General features: G+C 41.8%; 1 protein-coding gene across 1 annotated transcript; it reads left to right on the forward strand.

The window, feature by feature from the left end:
* The first annotated feature begins 12,859 nt into the window (after window positions 1-12,859).
* Window positions 12,860-15,009, forward strand: LOC137618357 (uncharacterized). The gene is made up of 5 exons (XM_068348525.1): window positions 12,860-12,863; window positions 13,169-13,711; window positions 13,825-14,041; window positions 14,178-14,534; window positions 14,622-15,009. The coding sequence occupies exons 1-5, from the start codon at window positions 12,860-12,862 to the stop codon at window positions 15,007-15,009; spliced, it is 1,509 nt and encodes a 502-aa protein (XP_068204626.1).
* The last annotated feature ends 4,082 nt before the right edge of the window (window positions 15,010-19,091 follow it).

Here is a 19,091-nt window from a genome sequence, read left to right on the forward strand (position 1 = left end):
GATATGGTATTAAGATGCAAAACTTGATAAATGGGAGTTAGGAGTGTTAGCGAAAAAGACAAATGATTGAGACCATCTCATTGTAATAATTACAGACATCACACTCACGTCAGTTGTTAAGAAAATATATAGCATGCTTATTCAAAAGAGATGGCAGAGAAATATTGATGAAAAGTTGAAAGCTGAAAAGGCAGGATCCAGAAAAGCTAGAAATTTTACTGAAAAATATTCCATTTGGATATAACATACAGAAACGCGTACAATATTGAAATCCACTGTTGATAGTGTGCACCGGCTAATTTTTTTGAGAGTCCTACGTTATTATGAAATTCCTCTTAAATATGTAAATTTCATTAAATCGGTTCATGAACATAGCAAATACACAGTTAAAGTTAGTGGAGATCTATCTAATGAATTTCAAGTGAACATCGAAGTGCTCTAACGTGATGTGTGTTCACCTATGTTGTTTAAGCTCCTCATGGATTTCGTAATGCATAGAACAGCTGGGGAAGCTGGAGTGGAATCGAACTGGATTCGTAATAGGAGGTTAGCAGACATAGAGTATGTTGATGATGGTGTCCTTTTCAGCAAAACACCACAGGATTTGCAATGCGTGCTCAACAAAAAGTATGAAATATCACCAAAGCTTGGGCTTAACTTAGATATAAGAAAGACAGAGATGATGGCAACGGAATATTTAATGGAAAATGAATTATCATTGGAAGAATAAAGGATTATTGAGTTAAAATCGTTTAAATATTTATGAACTTTGATCTCTAATACAGGGTATTTAAAATTAGGCAATAACGAAAGATTGAGAAAAGTAAATCAAATAATGGCTAGATTAGATAAGATTAGGAAATAAAAAATCTAGAAATTACATATAAAATTTAAGGTAAATATCAGCTTGGTGTGATCGATATTACTATGTGGTCATGGTATAACAGTGAAACAATATCCAGCAGATTTTGTAGATTTGGGAACAAAGCCCACATTAAAATACTGGGAGTTAAATGGTAGCACAGGATTATAGATGAAACTATAATAAAGATTACCAGAAGGTGATATGTAGATAAGATCTTGGTGAGGGATAGATGGAGATTGTTTGGCAATGCTCTTCACACTCCCCAAGAGGAAATAGTTCAATAAACATTTAACTGGCCTCCACAAAGTACTAGAAGAGTTAGAAGATCCAGGCCTAATTGTTTGAGGACTATGAAGCGTGAAGTTGGATAGGATGAATGGAGAAGTATTAATTTAAAGGCTCGAGTTAGAGATGACTTGCGAAATTTAACTGAGTCCTTTTGGGTCAATGGGCGTAAGAACGCACATATTTTGGCGTTTGTAGCTTCGAAATTAAGTCCAGCTGAGCTTGTAAAATAATTGAAACATAGACGGGCACAAGAAAAAAAGTTCGTTCCTAGTAAACTTTTAATTCGGCATTTCCTATTTCTAGGAAGTAGGTTGGGATAATACTGCTAGAGAGTTATAGGGTTTTTAGGGTTATAGGGTTTTTATGACTGGCCATGCAGTGTTACATTAGATCCTACTCTCTCGTTAAGGCTCAATTTTACTTTGCCTACGCATACACTCAATAGTGTGGCCTATTCTTTCCACATCTCCTGTGCCCTCATATATCTGACAACACAGGGATTACCAAACAGTTCCTCATCGCTCACGGTACAAACTAAAACAATGTAAATTTTTCAGGGGCTACTTTCCTCTTGGTACGGGTATAAGAGAATCTTTAGCTGTGGTAAGCGGCTATTCTAGGAAAGAGAGTCTAAAATCAAACAATTTTTTCTCTATTTTTGGCCTGTGTTAAAGCCTCTGTAACATGGTCTTCCATTGTTGTTCGGTACAGTTATCTTGCCTGAGGGTACACCTGACAACACTATTTTATCTTACTTTTCTTCCTCTTGTTTATTTGGTGTTTTTTTAGTTTTTATATGATAAATTAACTTTAATGTTCTTAGTATTTCTAAACTTTTCTTATCGTATCTTCCCTTAAATCCTTTCCTCAATGAGAGATTTTCCCTGTTGAAGCCCTTGATCTTATAGTATCCGGATATTCCAGCTTGGAGTTATAGTATAACAAGTAGTAGTTGTAGTAGTAGTAGTAGTAGTAGTAGTAGTAGTAGTAGTAGTAGTAGATGTCATACTAATAATAATAATAATAATAATAATAATAAAACGCCTTATATAATTCCAAAAAATATCTTTACTTAGGTCTTTAAGACTTCATTGATTAATTGTTATATGCAATTATCCATCTCTTTCCTTATGAATGGAGGAATAGATAGATTAGTTTTATGTTACCAATCATCCTAATATTTCATCGTGAAGAGTTTTGTCTCTCTCTCTCTCTCTCTCTCTCTCTCTCTCTCTCTCTCTCTCTCTCTCTCTCTCTCTCTCTCTCTCTCTCTCTCTCTCTCTCCTTGAATCCAGGATGAAAATTGGATATACCTTTGTACAATAAGTAGCTTGTTGTTATTTGCAATATAAATTTGGTTTCAAACTTGCAAAGATGAGCCGGGAGCCTTTATTTAACATTAGAATTATATTACAAATACAAATTTGACTTGAAATTAAATTTGGATAGCACTGGTGAAGCTAAGGAATATTTGAATAGTTTGTAAATGTTACTTCAGAGTGAAAAATTATAATCCTAGTGCTAGAAGTGATTGCTTTATATTGCTTTATGACTGTCGTGTAATGAGTTCAAGTATTTACAATAATGTGGATTTGAAGGGGTTTTTAAATGTGTTATAAATATTTTTTTCCCAAAACTTAGTCTCCAGGAGTGCACAGTTGTGACACCGGAACATAAGTTACCTACGCATTTCAGAAAAACATTGAAGGGTTCAAGTCTGCTTAAATAGACGTTTTAAGAATTATTTACCGAAGACGTTTTGACAATATTTACTGAAATAAGACAAAGGTTCTGGCTCTTGATTTAAGTAAAGTGTAAAGATAAATAAAACGAGCATTTATACTTTGATTTTTTAATATACTCTTGCTATCCTCTTTGTTTTTCCTAGTTAAATTCTTAATAAGAGTAACCTTTGACCAATATAATTTTTTGTGAGTTGTCATACGTCCCAGCGAGTGCTAAAATCGGTAAGGTAAGTAGTTCAGTATTTAACTGACACATGGGGAGTTATCATGACTCTACCTGTTAGTAGCTTATAGTCATACAATTAATCATTTTACTGGAGGATCTTGGGAAAACGTTGCAAACAAACTTCACCAAATTTTTCCTTCTGTGATATATATATATATATATATATATATATATATATATATATATATATATATATATATATATATATATATATATATATATATATATATATATATATATATATATATATATATATAACGGATTTTGAGTGAAGCGAAAAATCTATTTTTGGGTGAGATGGCCATGTCGTCCTGATGGAAGTTCCTATAGGGTAGCTTCTTAGGGTATATTACAACTAGGGCGATATTCCCAGAGAATTTTCCTTAAGGTACCAGAATTCTAACTCCTGGAGCGAATATCCCTCCTGAAAGGGATATCGCGACATATCAGAGGACGTATTCTTGACACGCCACATGGCAATCTGCACCCCAAACAGAGATTACGTATCGAGGGGTCAATTGGCAAGAAACGAAATCGGGAGAGAAAAAGGGGGAGCCGCTCCTAAGGCTCCCTATTCTCCAGTTTCGTAAGCTTGCCTGGCGCCAATCCTGGCGCCATCTGTATTCCTTGTAGTGTACACGAGGTGCTACAGATACTGTATGTAGGGAGGGGTCCTACAGCCCTTTCATAGAAAGGGAAGGGCGGGTCCATCAGGACGACATGGCCATCTCACCCAAAAATAGATTTTTTGCTTCGCTCAAAATCCGTTTTTTGGGCTCAAGCCATGTCGTCCTGATGGAAGTATACCAGAGCACTACTGTATCTGTGGATTCTCAAAACGTGCCCTACTCCCCGGAGATATTTTTCCCTGGTCGACTAGACCTAGAGACCTAAGATGTTACCGTTATACATCTTTTCAACCAACTATAAACCATGTTGGAGCTTCCTGCCCCCTACAGGGAAGAGTCCTACTAGACTCTGGAAAAGTCTCGAAGAATACATATACCTATGTATGAATAGCAGGCAAGCTAATATAGTGGTCTCATCCTATATTAAGTAAAGCATAGTTTGTAAAGAACCACTGCGTCAATATGAAATATCGACCAGTTCTCCGCAAAATACTTGTATTGGACAAAGGTTTATATCCGCATAGGAGGAAACTTGTAAAACCGCCACCGTCCCCTTATGGGACGGAGTCCTCCCGTTAAGGGAAAGCATAAACCAATGCTACATAGCTTGCATAAAGGAACAATTCTATTAGAATTATCCCAGATAAGGTACATAGAATGAATGCTCAATTATACCAATAAATTGACACAGGTGAAGGAGACGCAAGGTTCTCAAGAACAAATTTATTGACAGACAATAAATAGACAGGTTAACAACAATTATATATATATATATATATATATATATATATATATATATATATATATATATATATATATATATATATATATATATATATATATATATATATATATATATATAAAGAGGATAACCCAAAACTTTAAGCATAAGTATGATAGTAAAGAGGACTTGTTTATCTGAAAGAAAAAACATTAAATGCCACTTTAAAGATACCGGGGTATCAAAGTCATAAAAGTCTGTATTACAAATCAATCACATTATCGTTAGGAACGCTCGGCACACATGTCTGCACTTATGCTAGGTTCACCTTTGGAAATGGAACAGTCTACGTGGGCAACTCAGTGCCCTCACTTAGTTTGTAGTACAGTATGTAACTACACACTCACCCTGGAATTAATCGTCCCAATTAATACCACTGTTCCTCGCAGAGTTAAACAGTAGGGTTAACGACGCGACCCACTGCTACCACAGATCTCTTTAGTTCCTCTACTTGCTTCACATAGTGGCGAAAGAACACTCTGGAAGACTTCCAGCCAGTGTATGAACGGAGATATTCAAAATCCATACAATTAAAGAAATTTAAGGATGAGGCAACTTTCCTCGGATCGTGACCTGCGGGTGTACTGTCAGGATCCGCTCTGCGAATAAAATATGTGATTTTCGCTCTGAGTTGATTCGGAGATAAATTTGAGCCTAATGTTTCTCCCCTGAATAGTGTACCACCCTTGAAGTATGAAGTTCTATGAAGATAGACCTTTAGGCATTCTACTGGACATAGAGATGCATCTTCTTTCAGAGGGCAGATTCTCCAGGGACTCCACCTGTTGGTGGGTAACTCATTCTTGGCGAGAAACGTAGGATCCGGAAACAGGTTCAGTTCTCCCCCATCCAGGAACTGAACATAACATGCCTCTCTCGAGAGGGCTACAATATCACTAACCCTGGCCCCGGACGCGAGTGCAAATAGGAAAATAACTTTTTGTGTCAAATCCTTTAACGCACACTCCTCATTGCTCAACAGAGAAGCGAAATGAAGAACTTTGTCTAAAGACCATGAAATGGGCTTTGGAGGTGCTGAAGGTCTGAGCCTAGCGCAGGCTTTCGGAACTTTATTGAAGATCTCGTTACCTAGGTCGACCTTGAAGGCATATAGAATGGGTCTTGTCAAAGCAAACTCACACGCTGAAATCGTGTTAGCTGCCAACCCTTGACCATGGAGGTGGATGAAGAAAGATAAGCAGAAGTCTGTCGAGATCTCCTGCGGATTCTTCGCCTTTACAAAGGCCACCCATTTTCTCCAAGATGACTCATATTGCCTTCTAGTAGATTTGCACTTATATTCCTCTAGGAAGTCTATGCTAGCTTTCGAAATCCCGAAACGCTTTCTCACCGGTAGGGAGAGATAATCATGAGCTGTAGGGTCCGGGTTTTCTGTAATGAAGCACAGACAGTCGACTTCTGGACTCGCTGGGTCAGAACTGGATCTGGTAGCGGTACAAACTTCAGCCGTAGTTCCAATGCCAGGGGGAACCACACGCTGTTCGGACACTTGTGGGCCACTATTGCCGCTACCCCCTTGAAGGATCTCAGTTTGTTGAGGACCCTCAACAGAAGGTTGTGAGGACCATCTGTTCCAGTCGAGGGACATCGCGTCCACTGCTTCCGCTAAGGGGTCCTCGTACGGGGACACGTACAGGGGCAACTTCTTGTTGTCTTTCGTCGCAAAGAGGTCTATCTGCAGTTCTGGGACTTGATTCAGAATGAAGGAGAATGATCCTGCGTCTAAGGACCATTCCGACTCTATCGGTGTGAACCTGGATAGAGCATCCGCTGTCACATTGCGGACTCCTTGAAGGTGAACTGCCGACAGGTACAACTTCTTCTTTTCCGCCAATCGGAAGATGGCCAACATCACCTGGTTGAGAGGTGGTGACCTCGATCCTTGTCGATTCAAGCATCTCACAACTACCTCGCTTTCCATCACCAACCTTATGTGGATCGAGTGACGCGGGGAGACTTTCTTTAAGGTAAGGAGCACTACCATAGCTTCTAGAAAGTTTATGTGAAAGGTCTTGAATAGCTTGGACCAAGTCCCCTGGACTTTTTTCCGATAAGAGTGACCTCCCCACCCCTCCTTCGAGGCGTCTGAGTGAATCGTCACCAATGGGGGAGGTGGCTGAAGAAGAACCGACTTCTTTAGATGTCTGGCTTGGGACCAAGGCCTGAGAAGAGTACGTAGCCGAAGCGGAACTGGTCTTCTCAGATCTCTTCGCGCGTTTGATGCATAACTTCTCCAAACTCCGGTTGCATCCTTTAGCTGTGCTCTTAGCACTGGGTCTGTCACCGAAGCAAACTGAAGAGAGCCTAGTACCCTCTCCTGTTCACGTCTTGATATCCTTTCGGAATCTAGAAGTCTCTTGACAGAACCCGCTATCTCCTTCCTTTTCTTCGCCGGGATAGAGAAACGTGTGACATTAGGTCCCAGTGGATTCCCAGCCACTGGAACTTTTGAGATGGAGAAAGTCGAGACTTTTTTCTGTTGATCTTGAAGCCTAGGTACTCTAGGAACTGGATCACTTGACTGGAAGCTTGCAAGCATTCTGTCTCGGATGCTGCCCACACCAGCCAGTCGTCCAGGTAGGCTACTACCTGAATTCCCTTTAGGCGTAATTGTTTGAGAGCTACGCTCGCAAGCTTCGTGAAAATCCTTGGGGCTATATTTAGCCCGAATGGCATGGCTCTGAAGGCGTATAGTCTTCGTTGTAGCCTGAACCCTAGGTAGGGGGAGAGTCGACGGTTGATTGAAACGTGCCAATAGGCGTCTGACAAGTCTATATAGACGGAATATGCCCTCTTGGGCAGTAAGGTCCTTATGTCTTGCAGTGTTAGCATCTTGAATTTGCAATTCACTATGAACTTGTTGAGTGGCGACAAGTCCAGAATGACTCTGAGCTTTTCCGATTCTTTCTTGGGAACACAAAACAGCCTCCCTTGGAATTTGAAGGACTTCACCCTTCGGATCACTTTTTTCTCCAACAGTTCTTGAACGTACTCCTCCAGAACGGGGGATGGAGTGTTGGGAAAACCGAGGGCACGGGAGTGGAGTGCTGGACCAGCTCCAGCCCAGTCCATTCTTGAGTAGGCTGTGGGCCCAGGGATCGAAGGTCCACCGATCCCGAAAATTCTGAAGTCTCCCTCCTACCAGCATCATCTCACTTGGACTGCAGTCCTGAGATCTTGCCTCCCTGACCGCGACCACCCCTGAATCCCCTTCCCCTTGAGGGGCGCCTAGACGCGCCTCTGGCTGCTCCTCTAGGCTTTGCTCGAAAGGAAGTAGACTGCCCTTCGAACGTTGGGGTGAATGCCGTGGACTGTGTCGACACAGCCTGGGGTACCCACTGAAATGTGGTCGGGGTTTGTGCCACCATCTGGGGCACTGAAGGCAATGGCAATTGCAGTTGCTGTTGCTGTCTAAGAGGCTTAGCTGGCCGAGACGGTAGCCTAGTCCTCATAGTCTTCCTCTTTGGTTGAGGACCTTCATCCGGGGAAGACTTTCTTTTGATAGCCAGGCCCCATTTCTGGAGAAGGTTTCTATTCTCCAAGGCGGCCTTATCAACAACTTCTTTGACCAATTCGGTAGGGAAAAAGTCTTTGCCCTAAATGTTCGAGGAGATTAGTTTCCTTGGCTTGTGCCTCACCATAGCCGAGGTGAACACAAACTCCCTACAAGCTCTCCTCGCCTTGACGAAGCCATAAAGATCCTTCGTCACTGTGGCCAGATGAGTCTTGGCCACTACCATGAACATTTCATGGACCTTGGGGTCACTTGACATCGTCTAAAGAGTAGTCTGAAGAGACATTGAGGCAGCCAGTCTTTCTTTTGTCTCGAACTCTCGCCGCAAAAGAGAGTCAGACAGCTTAGGGAGGTCCTCGCCCAACTGACGTCCGGCAATATCAGCCTCCAACTTCCTAACTGAGAACGTAAGATGGACGTCCTTCCAGTCTTTGTGGTCCATAGGTAGGGCCAGCGACAAGGGTTTACACTCCTCCAGGGAGGGGCAAGGCTTGCCGGCTTCGACTGCTTTTAGTACAGCCGCAAACCCTTTCAGTAATAAAGGGGAAGGCTCTAGCAGGAGAGGACACAAAGGAAGGGAGCTTCTTACTCAATGCAGCTACCTTCGAGTTCGAGAAGCCCCTCTCTTTCATCGAGGATGGAAGCAAAGCTTGAGCCTTAGCATGGTCCATCACTATGACCTCCTTCGGCTCTGTCTCCTCCTTTGAAGCTAGTTTCTTCCTCAGCCGGACATAACAGTCCGGATATGACGCCTTGTTGGGCCAGAATTCCACCTCCTCTAGGGGAACTGAACCCAACTTATCCAAGATGACGATCATTCCAGTCGTCATCGGCATGTGCTCAGCATATCTCCATGGGTTAGCATCTGAGCACAAGGGAAGGTCTTTCACATTGAGCCTTTTCTGGGGCCCATGTGATGCTGCAAGGCTCTGCATCCGCAGTTCCATTGCAGCCACCTTCTCCTGATTCTCCTTCTGCATTTGTTGGATCATTGCAAAAATGGATGAGAGGGCCTGTCCCAGCTCTACTGGGAGGGCGGCCGATGTTGAGGGAATAGGCTCTGGGATCTGAACCGAAGTAGCCGACACCTCGTCGACCTCTTCCTCTACAACGTCTGGGGCTTGAACTTCATCCTGGGCTTCTGCCAGGAGGTCTTCCTCCAGACGCTCGTCCACGTCAGACATCCTGTCATCCAACTGGATGTCTTGCATAGCGACCGCGACTTCAGCATCCACCTGGATCGGAACCTGGGGGATCTCCTCTTGAGGATGGGGAATCACTGCATCAGCTGATACCCTAGGGAAAAGATACGCCCTCATCTTCTCACTTGGAAGATAAGGTCCAGAGGTATTCTTCTGGAAGCCCCTTACCCAGGTACGAAGCTTCTCCCTTGCTATATCCCTTGATTCCGCCGTCCTAGGGGAATCAAAGGCCTCAGTAATCAGGTTAGTGCACACGGTACATACTTGAGGGTCCCAATACTGGAGATCACCCTTGGAGACAGCGCATGCTGCATGCCTCCTACAAAACTCATGTCCGCAGAGGTTCTTACTGCGGACGTTGCAGAAAACACTTCCGCACTTCGGAGCACTCAAAGCAGAAGACCCTAGGTCCAGATGTAGAATGACGTACAGTACTGTAATGGCTAGGCCATTACGGAGATAGAGGGGGAAGGGACAAAAGAGGGTCCTACCAGCCTTGCTTTAGTGAAGGATCACCCGCAGACAAGAAAACTCATCTTAGCCTAAGGGAGATCCAAGGAGGGATTTAAGATACCGAGGTATCAGGCCAGCAATACTTGCAAGCTCCCAGTGAACCAAAGCAAGGAAGGTGTTGCTACTCCCAGGGAAAGAAACTTATCCTCCCCCGAGAACAGCAACAAGGACTAGTCTGGTAGATCACAAAAGAAGGAATCATCTCGTACAGAAACCTTCGGTAGTGACCTGAGGAGGCTAAGCCTCCTATGTCTGTGTCAGGCCAGCGAGGGAGACTCTACCCCAAGCCAGACAAACACAGACTCAGACTAAAAACTCCGTTGTTCTGTCCCACTCTGAAACCAGACTTACTGGAACAGGAGGGTACAGTAACACCCCAGAATAGTTTATCGAAAGTTAATTCAGATAAACTACTTAGGGATAAGCCCAAGGCTTAAACAGAGGTAAAGGGATTGCATAACTTCTCCGAAGAAAAGAAAGCAACCGGGGAGTATGAGAAAGTATACTAAGGCTCTATAAGCAACTTAGCCTAGGCACCAAGAGAATCGATTACCTAAATCACCGAAACTCACTCGTATACTATCTTGGAAATATTCAACATAATCTTAAGTGTATAAAAAACAGCCTAAAGCTTCAATAAAATTTTAATACACTCGGAAAACCAAAATCATGCAGAAAGTACTAGGACCAAACGACTAGGCTACATAGCCTAGCGTAGGCCAGAGTTGGCGAATACTTCGCCAAAATAATACTAAATCACGAAAGGAAATCCTATGTAACGCTAAATAGCTAAAATTTATTAAAGCAAAACAACCGGGAATGTCGCTCTGGCTAACTGAACTTATACCTAGCGAGCGACAGCGTCCATGATGCCTCCGGTAGGCTACGGCTCTTGTAACAAAGATTAATCCTATTAATCACTCAAAAATTTACCAAGAGCCTACATTTATACATAAAAGAAATGGTACTCAACTTATCAGAGGCCGACGAAGTTGGAGAAGCCATGAAAAGCTGAATAAGATTTGCGAGAAACACAGGAAAAAACACCGAGTTGTTAAGCTACGCAAAAAGGAATGCAGATGGCGCCAGGATTGGCGCCAGGCACGCTTAAGAAACTGGAGAATAGGGAGCCCTGGGAGCGGCTCCCCCTTTCTCTTTCCCGATTTTGTTTCTTGCCAATTGACCCCTAGATACGTAATCTCTGTTTGGGGTGCAGATTGCCATGTGGCGTGTCAAGAATACGTCCTCTGATATGTCGCGATATCCCTTTCAGGAGGGATATTCGCTCCAGGAGTTAGAATTCTGGTACCTTAAGGTAAATTCTCTGGGAATATCGCCGTAATTGTAATATACCCTAGGAAGCTACCCTATAGGAACTTCCATCAGGACGACATGGCTTGAGCCCAAATATATATATATATATATATATATATATATATATATATATATATATATATATATATATATATATATATATATATATATATATATATATATATATTTGTTCAATTATTTTTCTATTTCTCTTTGGCTGTCTTTCATTGTTCATTACACCAACAAATGTTATTTTTTCTACAGCTCAAACTGTCATATCTTCTCTTCCTCCTCTTTAACGGTCTCCCTATCTTTCATCCTTATCACTAACAAGCTAGTGAAAGGATCACCTTTAACAAACGAGTGACTGAAATGATTCGGTCCTTTGTCCGTAGATTTTTTTTTAAATTTTTAGCGATTTCATGAATTGAACTGTGCTTTGATACCTTCTTTATCTTTTTTTTTCTTTTTGTTTATTGAGACAACACCTGGAACCAAACACCGTTCGACAGCTGAATACTACCATCATGTGTTGGCAATGGCAAGGGGTTCTTCCCCTATCCCCACCTCCTTCCCTCGAACTAGATCGGAGTAAGGCAGGATTGAAAAGCCAAGATGTCTCACTTTGAGTAGCCATAAACACCTACCAAAGTCTCCTGCAACGGAGCCAGCCCCAGGAACCTCAAGAGACTATCCATAACAGACCTCAACTCACCCACCAGGGGCGCAAGAAGTGGAGACCGAAAATAATCCCACTCAAGAGTCACCTTCACAGCAAACAACTGAACACACCAAGTTTATGTTTACTCCAGAATCCAGCATTACATCCTATGCTGCCATTGTCGCCATGGAAGCCAGCAATCCTCACCTTAACATGATTATACGTCCCAACCGCAGGGGACAGTTAGTCATCACAGCCAAAGAAGAGCCCACCAATACCTACCTTGAGCAGCAGGATAATGTGCTCAAGCTTGACATTAATGAAAGGCCCACCACTATCATCATAGTATATGACCTCTACCTGCCACTTGAACCTGTGCTCCAACATCCCTCCATCATCATTGTCAAGAGAAGTGAGGGAAAGGCAGGAGGGATATCCAATATGTTGGAGGCTGTCTTCAAAGGATCTCGGCCTCCTCAACTCTCCTTCGGCCTCTGGGGCACCTTCCGCACCGAAGAGTACTTTAAAGAGCCACTAACATGCTTCCGCTGTCAGAAGTTTGGACACCACAAGAGCCGCTGCACAGGTCTCGAGATCTGTGGAGTTTGCAGCAGCAGACAGCACCCTATAGTCCACTGCATTGCCAGGCACAAGGAAGGGCATAAAACCACTGCCCGCTGTCCAAACTGTGGAGTATCCCATCATGCTTGGCATGATAAATGTCCCCACAGACTTCAGGGTATCGCAGACCGCCAGGGAGCAGACCGCCAAAACAACCTTCACCCACGTCAGCCATGTCGAATGTATCCACGTCCAATCGAACACAACCCTCCACCATCCAACCACACCTCCCAACAAAATCCTAACCCTTCCAGACATGCCATTCCTGAATTTCCCTTTCCGTCAACTCCCCCTCCAGCATCTAAACCTCAATGTCCCACCAGACCTCCTCCCAAGGCAAAACGATCCCTAACCCATAATCCTCGCACTCTCTCTCCTCTAAGATCTACCTCTCCAACCAATCCTCCCACTGAGCTCCACCGTTACAAGCATACTAAGTGCCTCAGGCCCCTCCAAACGTCCTCCAATTATTGACAGCAATGAGTACGACCTCTCTGCTTGTCCTTAGCAATATCCTTCGCAACTTTTTGCGATCCTGCAAAATTAAATTCACACAGGAGTCCCTTGATGAACTAAAAGCTTAATTCACTTCATAGATCCTCCTTAAAACAAACCTGATACAACCAATTGCAACAACCAAAACACCCAAGTGAAAGTGCTTCAATGGTACGTTTGCAGACTTCGAAACAAGTTTGCATTCCTCCAATCTCAAACCTCAGTGCAAGACCCTGACATTATCATATTGCAAGAAACTCTGCTTAATGAGAATATACCATTTACATTCTCAGGATACAAAGTGTACACAACGTATCTATCACCAACGACAAGAGGACTAACCACCCTTGTCAAAAGCAGAATCCCCTCCAAATTACTACCAAGCATAGACTGTGGGACAGAGGCAGAGACTCTAAATGTCCAGATATATCTGCTAGCCACAACACTAACAGTCCACAACATCTACAAGACCCCAGCAAAAAGCATTGAAGCGGAGGCGCTCTTCGCCGCAGCCTCCGATGATGACTCAATTATTGCAGGTGACTTCAACGCTCACCACCAGTTCCTGAACTCAATATCAGAAACAAATCAAACAGGCAGACACTTGTATGACCTATTGCAAAAATATCCTGATTTAGCACTGCTTAACAACGTCACAGAAGCCACCCATCTAAAAGGAGGTTACCTGGATCTCACCTTCCTCTCCATTGCCATACAAAGAGGCTCCAAATGGCAACTACATCCTTTACTAACTTATGATCACTTTACCATTGAAGTTAAACTCGAATTGGAGAAATACCCTCTCCTCCTCCACCCCCAAAAAGGTGGAACCCAGAGTTTGCTAACTAGGAAAGATTCGAAAGAGCTATGATAGAGTGAGCTCGGGAATACATCAAAAACCCTCACAATGATATCTCCACCTTATCACTCGACTTCCGCCAATATCTAGATGTAGGAGCCAGTGTTTCCATGCCTCAAAAAAAGAACTCCGAGAAGAAACACGCCGATGCCTGGTATTATAACAGTCGCATTAAAGAAATTAATGCTAGAATAAACAAGACCAGAAAACTTCCCAGAAGACATAGAACTGATGAGCTACACAATTTACTTGTAGAAATCATCAAACATTCTGTGCAGGTATTACTGGAAGTCAAAAACGACAAATGGTACTCATGGTGCAAGAAGGTCAACTTCAGCACATCCCTAGCCAAGATATGGGGCTGGTTTAACAAAGTCTCTGGGAAGTATAATATACATAAAAAACCCTCGCAATTATATCTCCACCCTATCACTTGACTTCAGCCAATATCAAGAGGTAGGAGCAAGTGTTTCCATTCCTCAAAAAAAGAACTCCGAGAAAAAACATGCCGATGCCTGGTACTATAACAGTCGCATTAAAGAAATGAATGCTAGAATAAAAAGGACCAGAAAACTTCTCAGAAGACATAGAACTGATGAGCTACACAATTTACTTGAAGAAATCATCAAACATTCTGTGCAAGTATCATTGGGAGTTAAAATAGACAAATGGTACTCATGGTGCAACGAGGTCAACTTCAGCACATCCCTAGCCAAGATATGGGTCTGGTTTAACAAAGTCTCTGGGAAGTATAATATACCCAGAGTTACACAACCAGACCCCTTAGCTGAAGCCAAGAGGTTTGCTAACAACTTTTCGGAGAGAGCAAAAAACACTAACGTACCTCTGTAAACTATAAACAGGCTGAGAATACTGCTTGAAATCAGGAACAACATCGTTGAATCCGCCTGCAACATTGTAGATGATTCTGATCCCTACACCAAGGAGGAACTTAACACAGCCCCGGCAAAAGGCAGAAAGGACACTGCCCCTAGAGCCGACCTCATTACATACAGCATGCTGAGGAACATGGGAAACCACACCAAATTGGTCTACTTGCATTTCATCAACAGGACGCACACGGAAAGACTACGTCCAACCACATGGAACCAGCAGGACACCAAACCAATTCCAAAACCCAAAAAGCCAGACACCTACCGACCAATAGCTTCAATTAGCTGCACTGAGAAAGTAGCTCAGAGAATGGCACTCAGCAGAATGCAGTGGAAAATAGGCCAATTACATCACCCCTATATGCCTACAGAAGTGGCATAGGCCCTCAAGAATGCATTACAGATGTCCTCTCAACAATTAATGACAAAAAAGCTTTTGTCATATTCCTCAATCTCGAGAAAGCTTTTGAGGTAGCCAGCTAACCAGCTATACTCTTCACACTTGTTGAAAAAAGAGTGAAAGGACACTTACTGGCCTGGATGGCCTGGACTCGGAACTACACACTGAACCGAGAAGCCAGAGTCACTTTCCAAGGAAAACCACCGACTTCGTCCCCGTAGAAAACGGTACACCACAAGGAGGCATACTAAGCCCCTACCTTTTCAATCTGCTAATGGAGAATTTAGTCACTTTAAACCATCCAAATGGGGTGTAAATCTTCATATATGCCGTCGATATATGCATAGTATGTCCACATAAAGCTCATGTAGGAAATGCTACTCAAAAAGCACTTGACATGATCCAAGCCAAATGCAATGAACTTGGCCTAAAGATCAACACCAACAAAACAAAAGACATAGCTATAAGACACTCGCCAAACCCTAAGAATTTCCCACTGAGGGAGGAAGACATTGAATGGGTGAGTCAGTTCATGTACCTTGGGGTAATCATTAGCAAAACCCTATCACCAGCTAATGAAGTAACTTACTTCAGGGAGAAGACAAAGATTCGTCTATCAGCATGAGACGAATGACCTCCCTAAAAACAAGGAGTATCAAAAAACCTCTTAAGACTGTTTTATCTACAAGCAATTAGATCCCCATCAATTATGCAGCACCCACACTCACTGCATTGACTGACAATCAAAAAGCATCATTAGAAGTAGTCCAAAACAATGTCATAAGACTCATCAGTGGCTCTCCAATGTGGACAAGACTGCTTATTAAGAGCAAAACCAACCTATTTCCCCTGTCAGCTAGGATTGACATTAGGAATAGCAGCATTATAATCAAGTAAATCATCGCAGACAGAAAAAGCCCAGTCAACAATAAAATAAAAAGGCTTCTACCTCTAGCTGAAGAACTGGATCCGCCAAACTCTCATGTAAAGAAACTACTGGATACATTCAGAAGGATACAGATGCAAAATGAGGCTCAAAAAACCAAAGCACAACAAAAGCATGATGGTTAGAGCCTTTCTGCCCCTTGGGCTCAGCACCCTATCAAATACAACTTCACCATCCTACCACTAGAAAGCAAGGCTCTCTGCACACCAGAGCAATTCACTGAAGCTACAAAGAGTGCATCAGGAACACACCTGTGCCTCACACCTGCTATATGGTTGGATCAGTAGACTGTGCAATCCCTGCAGCAGCTTCTGCAATTATCTCTACATCAGGATATATAGAACACTGGAGACTTTCTAACCACACGTCTGTTATGTATTATTGTAATGTACTATATTATTTCAAGTGTTGCAGGTATTGCGCAACATTGCATCATATTGCATGAATAAGACATGTTATGCTTTGTACATAAGAGTAATGATTTGTTTTGGTATTAGGATTCAAACATTTGTTGATTACCTCAAAGATTGGATGTGATTCTTTAGGATTTGTACTGGAGTAGGATTTAAGTTTTTTCAGAGTGATGCTCTTTTGTTTAGCAATGTTTTGGTTTGTCAGATTATGTAAGACGCTCCATATACACTTGGGAGTCAGCTGTCACAGAGTAAACACAGTACAATGTAGTCTTTTATACATTAAACGTATTTTTAGAATACCAACGTCTTATTACCCATCAAGCCCACACTGATGACAAAGATGGGATCAGCTGAGAAATAATTACTAATAATTGTTCATCTATGTTCCAGGTAATTATTATGGTTTATAGAACTTCCTACCAATGTACCATATCCCACATTGCCGACGGGGATGGGATCAGCTGAGAAATAATTACTAACAATTGTTCATCTATGTTCCTGGTAATTATTATGGTTAATAGAACTTCCTACCAATGTACCATATCCCACATTGGCGACGTTTAGGAAGACGGACAAGCAGGGAGAAACATTGGACACTATGCACAAGGACGGCCAGCACAAGAGAAGTTCCGTTCTTACATTAGGGGACAAGAGTAAAATCACCCAATGAAGATTTTACCAGCAGCAGAATAGGAATTTCATCAAATACACAAAAGGGTGGAATTTAAAGTTGGGTAGGTAGGTAGGAAGTATACTTGTGACTGCAGAACAGTAGCTTAACCTACCACAGTTATTAAGGTAAGCAAACAAAATGCCTTTTAATATCGAACACCCACAAGGTTTCAGCATCACTGCTGAGCCCAATTCTGTTGCAACACGATGGCAACAGTGGTGTGAGGAATTTAACATTTATTTAGAAGCATTAGGAAACATGAAGGATGGACAAAAGAAGGCATTATTACTTTATACAGCAGGTAGGGAAGTTCGGGAAGTGTTTAAGACTTTGCAGCCTACAGATGACACAAGTGAAGCTGCAATTAAGGCTCTTACCACATATTTTGCTCCTCAGGTCAAAAAATTTTTGGAAAGATACCAGTTTTCAGCGCACGCTTATCAGAAAGAAAATGAAAGTTTAGATGCATTTGTGACTAGACTAAAGTATTTAGCCGTTTCATGTGAATTTTTAGAGTTAGAAAATGTTATCATAGATCAAGTAATTGCACATTGCACATCAGAAGAGCTAAGAAAGAAATTATTGCAAGATAAAGATTTAACATTAGAAAAGGTATTGATAACAGGCAGAGCTTTAGAAACATCAAATAGGCAAAGTAACATAATAGGTAGTTCTACAAGCAATAGAATGGAAAATTCTGAAATTAATACATTAGGTTCTAAGTGGAAAACCAATGAGAATCAGAGAAGGAATATGACAAAGCCTAGTCATAGATAAGTGCCTAACACTAATGTTCATAAATATCAGAATCAGGCTTATACACAGAAACAACAGGAAAAACCCAAGTGTTATAGGTGTGGTAAAACTGATCATCTTGCATACGAAGCAAAGAAATGCCCTGCTACTGGACAGACATGCCAGAATTGCAGAAAGATGGGTCATTTTGCAACTGCTTGTAGATTTCCTAAACAGTACGCAAAGAAAATAAATGCTACAGTTGATACTATGGGTCAAGAGAATAATGAAGAAAATGTTCATGATAATCAGGTTAGTTCAGAAACTGATTTTGCGTTTCGCATAAATTCAGTCAACAAAGGTGCACAGAAACATATCATGGTAGAAGTAATCATAAATGGTAAACCAATTTTGATGCAAGTTGACACAGCAGCCGATGTATCAATTATGTCTGAGAAAATGGCTAAAAACATTCCTAATTTGTTATTAGAAGGTACAAATAGAGTTTTGAAAAGTTATAATGGTTTTGATATTCAGGTAATAGGTGCTTCGAACGTAGAAGTACAGTACAAAGAACAGAAATTAGAGAGAATGCCATTAACAGTAGTAAAAGGTAATGGACAAACTTTGCTAGGTTTAGATTGGCTACAGTATTTGAAGTTAGATTGGCCTAGTATTTTGAAGGTTGCAGGTAGACAAGATGAAAACAAAAATGAAATATCTATGGATAACATCATATCAGAGTTTCAAGACGTATTTGAAGATAAAATAGGTACAGTAAAGAACACAAAGGCAATTTTAGTTTGGAAACCTGACAGTTCTCCTAGATTTTTTGCTCCGAGACCAGTACCGTATGCATTGAAAAGTGCAGTTGAAACAGAAATCAGGAGATTAGAAAATGAAGGTTACTGGGAAAAGGTTACATATTCAGATTGGGCTACACCATTAGTTCCTATTGTGAAGGAAAGTGGACAGGTTAGGTTATGTGGAGATTACAAAGTAACGTTAAATCCACAACTGCAAGTAGCTCAACATCCCTTACCAAATCCGAAAGACATGTTTGCAACTATGTCAGGGTGCAGTGTTTTTTTCTAAATTAGATTTAAGACAAGCATTTCAACAGCTTCCCATGGATGAAATTTCACAAGAATTATGTACAGTAAATACATCCTTAGGTTTGTTTAGGCCAAAGAGATTACCTTATGGAGTTGCAAGTAGTCCAGCTATATGGCAACAAACTATGGATAAGATTTCTTCAGGAATGCAAGGAGTATTCATTTTTATAGATGATATT

The sequence above is a fragment of the Palaemon carinicauda genome, chromosome 24 (genome assembly GCF_036898095.1).
Source record: "Palaemon carinicauda isolate YSFRI2023 chromosome 24, ASM3689809v2, whole genome shotgun sequence".
NCBI classification, from domain to species: domain Eukaryota; kingdom Metazoa; phylum Arthropoda; class Malacostraca; order Decapoda; family Palaemonidae; genus Palaemon; species Palaemon carinicauda.

Coding starts and splice junctions, on each gene's coding strand:
- LOC137618357 (XM_068348525.1), top strand. Junction 13,712..13,824: donor CCAAAAAGGTGGAACCCAGA/GTTTGCTAACTA, acceptor GCCAATATCTAG/ATGTAGGAGCCAGTGTTTCC. Junction 14,535..14,621: donor CCCTTAGCTGAAGCCAAGAG/GTTTGCTAACAA, acceptor GCTTGAAATCAG/GAACAACATCGTTGAATCCG.